Genomic DNA, 9,743 nt, shown 5'->3' with positions numbered 1-9,743 from the left:
TAGCATTCAGAGACAAAGGTTTAATTTTATGTCAGCAACACAAAGAAGCAATTATCACAATTACAAATATTTGCTCGTATAAGGCTCAGAAATTGGGAACGGATGGTATGTGTGGAGAGAGGGAGCTAGCAACAGCTTTATCCCTCCCCAAAATACTACTGAGTGACATTAGTTCACAAGCCACGTGAGATCCCAACCACTGTGCTGTTATCCCACAGTGCATTGCACTGGCACCAGACTTTGCCATGATCAAAATGATCAGTTATATGGAGTTGATTTGGATGTGCTAAAGATGCAGCTCTAAGGGCCTGGAGACCAGGCTGCTGATGTGAAACAAGAACCAAAGTGACTCATGCTGCCCCCACCTCCTGGGGGCACTGGCTTACCATATTGCAAGGACCACTTAAAAAATGTCAGAAGATGATTATCCCTGATTGAGCTACTGCTCCCATCTTTATTAAACCCCAAGAGGTGTGGGAAAAGGCAAGCCATGAGCAGAGAAAGACATAGACTACAGACTATAGCTTTGGTGACTTTATGTAAGTTTGGTTGTTCATGTGCTTCATTGGATTTTTGTAACAGCTTCATGGATGGACTTGGCCACATAGTCCAGGTTCTTGGTAGTTAGACCACACATGTTGATGCGCCCACTAGCCATCAGGTAGATGTGCTTTTCCTTGACCATGTACTCCACCTGCTTAGCTGGGGAAACAATTGGACATCAGGTCAGACCAGTGACCTACAGCTAAGAAAAGCCCAAAGAACTAGTCAAGGATGCCTGAATCTTTCACGATAAGCAGAAAAGTTCAAGCACTGGCCATTAAAATACTGTGTGATGCTTCATCCCTCCCCAGCCACAGATCCAGTGATGCCAAAACTCCAGCGAGAGTGAGAGATTCCTGCTTGGACTGCTTCAGCCCAGTTCACCCACAGCAAAACTGTCCCCACCCAATCTCCTCCCTTCTACAGGCCACTTGATACTTACGGTTCAGCCCTGTAAAGCTGAACATGCCAATCTGCTCTGTGATGTGGTTCCAGGTGCCTGGGGTGCCAAGGGCCTCCAGCCGAGACCGCAGCTCTGACCTCATCAGCAAGACTCGATCTGCCATTGTCTTCACATTGCCCTTCCTGCAGCAGGCAGGAAGCAGAGCATGAGGATGGGCACCCATTTGGTTTGAAGCCATGTGGCCAAGACTGACACTCAGGGAGACAGCTTCCCACCCTTGCCCTCTCCCACCAGCCCTGGCAACACATACCACTCATCAAAGAGCTGCGGGGAAGCGAGTGTAGTTGCCACAATGCGCGCTCCCTGGGACGGAGGGTTGGACCAAGTGGTGCGCACAATCTTCTCCATCTGGGACAGCACACGCTGCACATTGTCTGCATCCTTCCCCACCACAGTCAGGTTCCCCACCCGTTCATCTGTGGACAAGCCAAGGTACATGAGCCACTGGTTCCGCATGTCGTGGCAAAGCAGAGAATTCCCCACCCCTCAGCATGCCAGCCCCATCTGTCTGGGTGTGATGCTTTTGGGCCAGCTTACTGCCAGACACTCACTGTAGAGCCCAAAGTTCTTGGAAAACGACTGTGCACAGAAGAGCTCAAAGCCCTCGGAGACAAAGTATCGCACAGCCCAGGCATCCTTTTCCAGGCTGCCAGAGGCAAACCCTTGGTACGCTGAGTCGAAGAATGGAAACAGGTTCCGGCGCTGCAAGGAGGAACAGTGTTAGAGGGAAATCCCCTCCCCACAACCTCTCTTTTACCCCCCACAGTACCCATAGGAGGGAAAAATGATGACTGAGTTTCTGTGTGAGTTCAAAGGAAACATGGTCCAGCAACACCAAACTGAAATACTTTTTTTCTACTGAGGTAAAACAACAGAAAGACTAAAGCGGTCAGTAAAAGTCAATGCAGGAGAAAACTGCATTTGACCACAAAAGAAGTGCACCACTTCATATGCTACTATCCAGCACCTGCCTGTGGATAATTTTTCCAGCAGGGAAAAACCTCACTACAGCTCATTCCCCAGAGTGTAAAAACAAGAACTTGGAGGCACAACAAGAACTGCAATGCATGTCTCCTATGAGCACAGACAACCAGCATTCTGTTGTCCACCTCTCCCTTCAACACCTGCCTTGTGTGACTCTTTCAGCTTTTGCCACATCTCATACAATTCCCCAAAAGCCCATTTTGGATACAAATGCTCTGGCTGGCTCAAGAGCTATTTGCCCCCTCAGTACTCCCTTAGCCCCAGCAGCAGCCCATACCTTCATGACAGCAGCAATCTGCTTCCACTGCTCGGGAGTAGGGTCTGTGCCTGTTGGGTTGTGTGCACAGGCATGGAGGATGAAAATGGAGAACTCCGGGGCTTTCTGAGGAGAGAACATGTCTTGGTGACATTCACACATTGACAAGACCAGGCACCTGCACAGGGAGAGGCCTGGAGCTACTCTAGGCAACGACAGCTTCTTTTGCAGTGATCCACTTCTCAGCACACCAGAGCCTAGCAAGCTACAGGTACTGACAGTACAGCACCAAGCTCAGCCCAAGGTCTCCCATCAGATGGTCAGCCCATCTCATGCCAGTTTTACTCACCTCCAAGTCATTCAGTAGGCCCTGGAGATCCAGACCCCTCTTGGCAGCATCCCAGTAGTGGTAGGTTCTAATATCTTTGAAGCCAGCATCCATAAACACAGAATTGTGGTTCTCTGAGGAAAGAAATAACTTCTCAGAAAAGGACACCCTATCTCCAGCAAGCTGCCTTTTCCAGCCCCAGCATCTCCCATTACACACACAAGAAGGCCCCTCCCTCAGTGCCCAGGCTCCTGCAAGGAGCAGGGCTGTTCCTTCCTCCCTCAGTGACCCACAGGGCTCCCTGAGAGCAGCACTCACCCCAGGTTGGAGTGGAGACGTAGACGGGGGTGGCCGTGTTGTTGTTGCCGTTGTACCAGCGCCTCAGGAACTCGGCACCGATGCGCAGGGCGCCCGTCCCACCCAGGGACTGAACACTTCCAACCTGCAATAGACACCCCTGCCAGCACTGTCCACACAGCTCAGCACTGCTACCAGCACACAGAAAGCAGAGGTGCCTGCAAGAGTGACACAGGATCCCAAACGTGTCCCCTGGGGTCAGCCCAGTCAGAATGCCATCCACTTTCAGTGGTCTTCAACCTCCTTCAGTGCTCAGGCCCATCCTGACAACTTCTACCATTATAAACAGACTCCAACCATTCCTGTTACATTTTGGCACAGAAGAGATTCTCAGCTAGTAGTTTATTTCAGGAAAGATGGTACATTATCTGACTTGGGTTTCCTGTAGGGGAAACTATTAAAAGATGAAGCAAAACACAGATCCCAGTCACAGGCCACGTTTGGTTTTTCCACAAACCACAACTACTTGCACAAACAATTTCAGGTGCATGAGTTCATCAAGTAAGCTACAATCAAGAAAGACCATGTCTGAGAAACACCCGAATTCTGCCAAAATGCAAGACTTCTATACATTTGTGCTGTTCTACTTAGTGTGCTGTAGGCCCACCCCAGGGACCCCAGTGCTCTCCGGGCACCACATACCCGCTTGTCCTTGATGGCGGGGCTGTCATCGCCCAGGGCAATACGGGAGGCGTTGGCTCGGAACTCGGGCAGGCCCAGGATGGGCAGATACTCGTGGTTCAGGCTGTTGTCGTTGGCGATCATCTGCTCCACCTTCTTCACCACCGGCAGGACCCATGGCTGCCCCTCGTCCGTGCGGTAGGCTGCGGGAAGGGAGGGCCGTCCTTGCTGCACCGGGGGGACACACGGCTGCGCCGCCCGCCCCCCAGAGACCGGCCCAGGACACCGAGGACAGCGGCCTGGCCGGCGCCGGGCTGCCCCACGACCTTGACGCCGCTGGACGCCGCTGCCCGCTCACCCCCCCGCGCCCGGCCGGGCTCCTGCCGCGGCCCGGTGACCTTTGGGGCTCGGGGCCCGCCGCAAGGGCACCGACCGGCCCGCCCCGCGGGGAATGGCCCCACCGAGCAGAACGAAGCCCCGGACTCACCGCCTACGCCGAGGTTAACCTTCCGCGAGTCGCTGTCCTCCCGGAAATCCGCCGTGAGCTTGAAGACGGCGACAGGCGGGGAGGCGGGGACGGCGGCGAAGATGGAGGCGGCCATGGCGGCGCAGCCACTGCGGCCCACTCCGGTCCGCTCGGCTCCGCTCCGGTGCGGGGGGCGCGCGCCGCTGGAGGAGACGCTCACCTTCACCGGCGGGGCGGGGCCGCCGCCGGCCGCGACCAATCGGCGCGCCGCGTTCGGCCCCGCCCCCGCCGCCAGCCAACCACCGCCCCGCCTTGCTCCGGGCGCGGCGCGCGCGGCCCACGGCGGCGGGGACGGTGACGCGAGGACGCAGGCGCCGCCCTCGGCCGGCCGGGCCCCCCCGGGCCGGGGCTCCACTGGGCCATGGCCGTGCCTTCCTCCCCGGGCCGCCGCTCCGCCGGGCCATGGCCGTGCCCCCCGGGACCTGAGGGAGTCCCGCAGCTGCGGAGACGGGGGGACGGTCCCGGGGTGTAATGCCCCGTGCAGTGCGGGGTGCTGCGGGGGATGCCGTGCCCAAGGCAGCGTTGCCCTGCGGCCGTGCTCGGGAGTGCGGTGCTCGGGAGTGCGGTGCTCGGGGGTGCGGTGCTCGGGGTCACGGCACAGTCTCCATTGAGCACCCGGGGCAGCAGATCAACCCTGGGGCGCAAAGCCGGGGTGAACGCAGCCCCGGGGTGCTGTGCCCGGGGTGCTGTGCCTGGGATGCTGTGCCCGGGGTGCTGTGCCCGGGGTGCAGGAGGTGCCGAGGTGCGAGGCTCGGGGCATGCAGGAAGGTGTCGGGGGTCCATCCCCACGTGTGACGGGCCGGGGCGCAGTGCCCGAGGGGCGGGGGGATCCCGGGGCTGCAGTGACGCGGGTGCAAGACGCTGTGAGGATGGTGGGTGTTTCCAAAGGCACTCCCCTCATTCACAGCCACCTGCAGGGCAGGCGCTGTGGGCTGAGCACCGAGAACCTCCCAGCCCCGGGGAGACCCCCGGGGTCACCTGTGAGGGTCTCCGCTAGCACTGGTTAACTCGGCACACGGCACTGATCCATGCGCCAAACTCCTCGCCCTTGGCGCGGGCACAGCGCTCCCCACCATGCCTCTGTGGCTCCTGCGGGCCGCCCTCCAACCCCGCGGGGACCCCCGGGGCTCCGGGGCGCGGCGGTGCCGGGCGGTGCCGGCAGGGGGCAGAGCCGGCCCGCGCATCCCGCCGCTGATCCATCCCGCCGCTGATCCCTCCACTCATCCCTCTGCTGATCCATCCCGCCGCTGATCCCGCCGCCCATCCCGCCGCTGATCCCTCCACTCATCCCTCTGCTGATCCATCCCGCCGCTGATCCCTCCACTCATCCCTCTGCTGATCCATCCCGCCGCTGATCCCGCCGCCCATCCCGCCACTGATCCCGCAACCCCGCGGGGAGAGCACCCACGGCTCCGGCCCGGCCCGGAGCTGCTGGAGCATCCCACCCGTGGCTGGCCCTGCGTCTTCCCGGGGAGAGGGGTCGGTGCCCCCCAAGTGAGTGGAGGCTCCGTTAGGAACCTGCCTCCTTATCTCGAGCGGCTTTTGAAGTTTGTGAGAATCCCCCGCAGCCCTGCTACATCTGAGAAAGGCTTTGGGAAGGATGTCGCAAAAACCAGCCCCGACAGCGTGGCACAGACCACACACACCTCACTTAGTGACATGAAACACGGGGGTACGGGACGGGAAAGGCCATGCTGTCCCCAAATGCTTTTGCAGACAACCAAGGTTGTCTGCAAAACTCCCTTTGTTAACCCAGCCAAGATCCCTCTGAAAACCAGTTTGGGTCCTTGCCCCCCTCCCATGCCCAGGTGGCTCCACAGCCCGGGAGCCAGGAGGGAGCCCAGGGGCACAGCCCTCGCCTCCCCTGGCTCCGGGCAGCACCTGGAAGAACTGCCCAGTGCACTTTCTGCTTAGCATGAGAGTGGGGAAGCGGCAGAGCTGTCTGTCGGCACAGCAGCGTGCCAGCACTTCTGCCTGCAGAGAAAACAGAATAATGGGAAGGGCAGAAGAGCAAGACAGCAGTGCTAGACCAAAGCTTTGGCCCTGGTGGCGTTTTTAGTCCAGCTTGGACAAAATTTCATTCAGGCCTTGAGAAAAAGCTGCATGGAAACCCTAAAAGAGCTTCAGGTCTGCTCTCTGCAATAGCTGTGAATTTCTGTAAACACCTAACCTGGCCAAGCTGCTGTCAGGGCATCCAAACCTTAACCCTAATGGTAGCCTTAAACCTAACCCTACCCTTAACTATAGCCCTAATCTTAACTCTAATCCCAAATGGATGAAGAACTCTCGGGTTTCTCAAGGTCAGTGGATTCTGCTAAATGAGAGGTACTGCAGTGCTGGGCAAGGGAGCAGCTGATGAAAACAAGGGCATCAGAGGGATCTGGGGGTAGCCCACTGCAGGGTGGGTCACAAGGAGTAAAGCACTGCACAAGTGGAATGCTGCAATGGGAAAAACAGACAGAGCATCCTATTTCTGGAGCAGACAAGTGCTAGGGAGTCCCCAGACTATCAGGCTCTCACTGCACTTACTGGTTTCTAATCCTACCACTTTCCAAAGAGCACTGGGATACTTGGGGACATGGCCAAGTGCTTTCCCAATGCAGAACAGGGAAGTCACAAAGGCACAGGGGAGCTGCCTGCCAAGCTGGCTGCTCCAAGCTGCTGCCTGGGACTGCCAGAGCAGGCTGAGCAGTGCTGGTTGCAGGAAAAAATGCAGTTTCCCCAAATCAGCACTGTTTTGTTCCCCTTCCTCAGGAGCTCCTGGGCAGTGTGAGCTCAGTGCTGTCAGTCTGTGCTGCTGCCAGTGCCTGCAAGGCCGGGGTCGCTGACCCAGCAGGAGTTACCTGCCAGTACACTTGGTGCCTCTGGCTCAGCCGGGTGTCCCATGCCCTTGACAGCACAGAGTGGCACTCCGCTGGGAAGAGATGCAGGAATGAGACAATAAGAGACAAAGCAGCAGGCTGTCGGGCCCCCGAGCTGGGTGGCTTTGCGTTAGCAAGATCCCTCTGGCCCTGAGCTTTCATCTCCTCAGCCTACACAAAGGGTGCCACCAACACATATGTAAAAGCAGGAGGAACATGGGAGCCAGCCCTGAGGCATCCCTCCCTTCATCTCCTGCCTTGGACTGACAGCCAGCAATGACCTGCCACTCAGTGGGAAAGCTTGCAAACCTTACAGAGAGCGAAGAAGCCCCCGGGCACACATGGCCGTGCTGTGTGCAGACAGGGCCCCCCGCACTCAGCTCCTCCTGGGAGCCAGAGGGGCTCAGCAGCCAGCCTGGCTCCTGCAGAGCTCAGCCTGCTGCAGGGATACAGGTTCCACTGGGGACCAGGTGATGGCCTCCCCACACCATCAAGCCTCACGTGGTCTTGGAAAAAAAGGCCCTTTTTATGAGGGTGAGCTCCACTGACCCCATCCCAGTCACTTCCTCTCGCAAGACTCACCCTCACACCCCTCTGACCTCTGCCTCATCCTCTTCAGAGTGCCCTGCCCAGAACTGGGACAGTGTCCATGTTGGCATCACAGCGAGGGTTTAGCAGGCTGCCCATCCCAGTGTGAGGCTGGGTGCAGGCAGTGTGTGGCACAGAGCAGAGCTGAGGCTGTCCCAGCGGGTGCTGTGCGGGGGCTGTTTTCCCAGCATCCTCCAAATACAGATGTTTTCTCAGTGCAGGATCCAGACAGAGGAGGGTAAAATGTTTTCATTCCAAGCTCCGGAGGTCAGGTCATGGTTTGTCTAAATGGCTTTTGTTGCTGTAATTATCAGATTAGCTGATCTCTGGCGGTGCATTTAGGGGCAGCTACATTAACTGTGGATCCTGACCCCTCCACTGCCACCCTGCCCAGCTGGGACAGTGGGTTTGCAATGAAGCAGTGGGGATTGGGGATGTCATGTGAGCCAAGTGAAATGCTCGTGATTAGTTTTGAGCTGGGACCCAACTGAACCCTGGCCCAGGAGCAGGCAGTACATTTGAGAAAGACAGCAGTAAGGCTCCTGGACCTCAGAGCATACTGTGATGCTGATCTGGGCCTGATCCTTCCCTCCCACTCCAACCTGGAATGCACGGCAGCCATGGAGCCCTGTCCCAGGCACCTGCCTGCTGCTGTGACTGATGGTGGCAAGCAGACACGGGGTGGGGGCACCTGCAGAGCCTTCCCTTGCTCAGAGCTGGTGGTGCTTGCAGGCACCAAGCCCAGCAGGTCCTAGGGGGGGGTAGTCCAGAACCTCACACTGTGCCTGGCCCGCGGGAGCCTCAGATCTGTGCCTGCCCGCAGGGTGCTCTGAGGCCGGGCAGCCCCCAGCAGCCGGCAAGGCACAGGAATAGGAGCGTGAGATACCAGGCGAGACACAGAGCATGACAGGGAGATGAGAGAGCAGGCTGAGGCACAGATAAAGAGGGATCAGGAGTTTCCGGCCCCCGCCAGCCCCTTGCCGGGTCCATGGGTCCATCTGTCAGCGCCTGCGAGTGCTGATGGCATCGGGCCCTGGCGGCAGCCGGGGCTGCAGGTCCTGCCGAGGGGCACCGTCAGGGGCGGGACGGGGCCCTGCCACCGCCTTCCCAATGCACCGGGGCGCTGAGAGCAGCCCGGACCCCGGGACGAGCCCACGCACAGCCCTGCAGGTGCCCCCTGAGTCTGAGCTCCCCGCAATGCTACCTTGCAGCATCTGCCTCCTGTCCTCCTGCCCCGCCAGCCCCACTGCACACACAGAGAGGGCTCTCAGCCGCTGGCACAAAAAAAAAAAAAAAAAAAAAAAAAAAAAAAATTATATATATTATATATATTTAAAAAAATTAAAAAATTAAATCGGTTCCCACTCTGCTGAGCTGCAGATCAACACCTGGGTGCTCAGAGGCTGTGTGCTTGTGTTGCTTGTGTGCTCGGGCACCGTGCCTGTGGCAGCCCCCTGCCCCCTGCCACGTCATCCCACCTCCTCTCTCACCTGCTGTGGGTGGGAGAAACAGGAGATCCCCTTGAGCAAAGCAGAAGCTCTATAATGAAACAAATCAAAATCAGAAAACATTTTATTGTTTCTCCATAAAACAACTTATTTAAAATGTGGCTTCACTGCATATCAGTTTCTGAAGTTTTATAATGCCAGAGCGTAACACCCCACTGAATGAATGCTTCTGGAGCAGAATATCTACCTCTTCTCTTTCAAAGAATATTTCAATCACTTCCACTGCTTCAGAAGAGTTCAACAGCAAGATTTTTCCTTTAAACATCATGTTTTTACAGGAAGTTTTGGCTTCAGCAAAACATACACTAAAAAAAAAAAAATAGTGAAAGCTATGTTCCTGGTATTTTGGTATTTTTCCTAATTGCCACCATGACAGAACTTGGTTAGCTCCAAGTCCATCTTTGCTTCCAGCTCAAAGCCAGAGAGCAACCCAGGGCAGCAAGGACAAAGTCTGTGCACCCCAAAATGGAGCATATCCACCTACCTAATCAGGCTCAGACCTCTCCTGCCATTGCAGCTTCTTGGGCATAGCCAGAGGTTTGCTATTTCTCTAAAACCATTTTGCACATTAGTTCTGAGGTCCCAGGAATCCTAGCTTGGCTTATGGACCACTTATGGCCACACTTGCCTATTCTATGCCTACTTGTTCCCCCAGGCACTCAGGAGTTCCCCTAATTTTTCTTTTTACATCAGCACCCACTGGCAGAT

At 56.9% G+C, this 9,743-nt stretch overlaps 1 protein-coding gene across 1 annotated transcript; it reads right to left on the bottom strand.

The window, feature by feature from the left end:
- On the bottom strand, window positions 1–4,209 carry GOT1 (glutamic-oxaloacetic transaminase 1). The gene is made up of 9 exons (XM_083866955.1): window positions 4,040–4,209; window positions 3,574–3,755; window positions 2,893–3,016; window positions 2,596–2,708; window positions 2,268–2,372; window positions 1,558–1,708; window positions 1,257–1,422; window positions 986–1,128; window positions 1–702 (listed from the first exon to the last, which is right to left on the bottom strand). Exons 1-9 carry the CDS (start codon window positions 4,152–4,154, stop codon window positions 563–565), a joined length of 1,239 nt encoding a protein of 412 aa, XP_083723081.1. The 5' UTR covers window positions 4,155–4,209; the 3' UTR covers window positions 1–562.
- Window positions 4,210–9,743: the final 5,534 nt, after the last annotated feature.

Source organism: Zosterops lateralis (genome assembly GCF_965231275.1).
Source record: "Zosterops lateralis genome assembly, chromosome: 8".
NCBI lineage: Eukaryota > Metazoa > Chordata > Aves > Passeriformes > Zosteropidae > Zosterops > Zosterops lateralis.
Note: the sequence above shows the minus strand (reverse complement) of the source record. Positions and strands in the feature narration are given on the sequence as shown.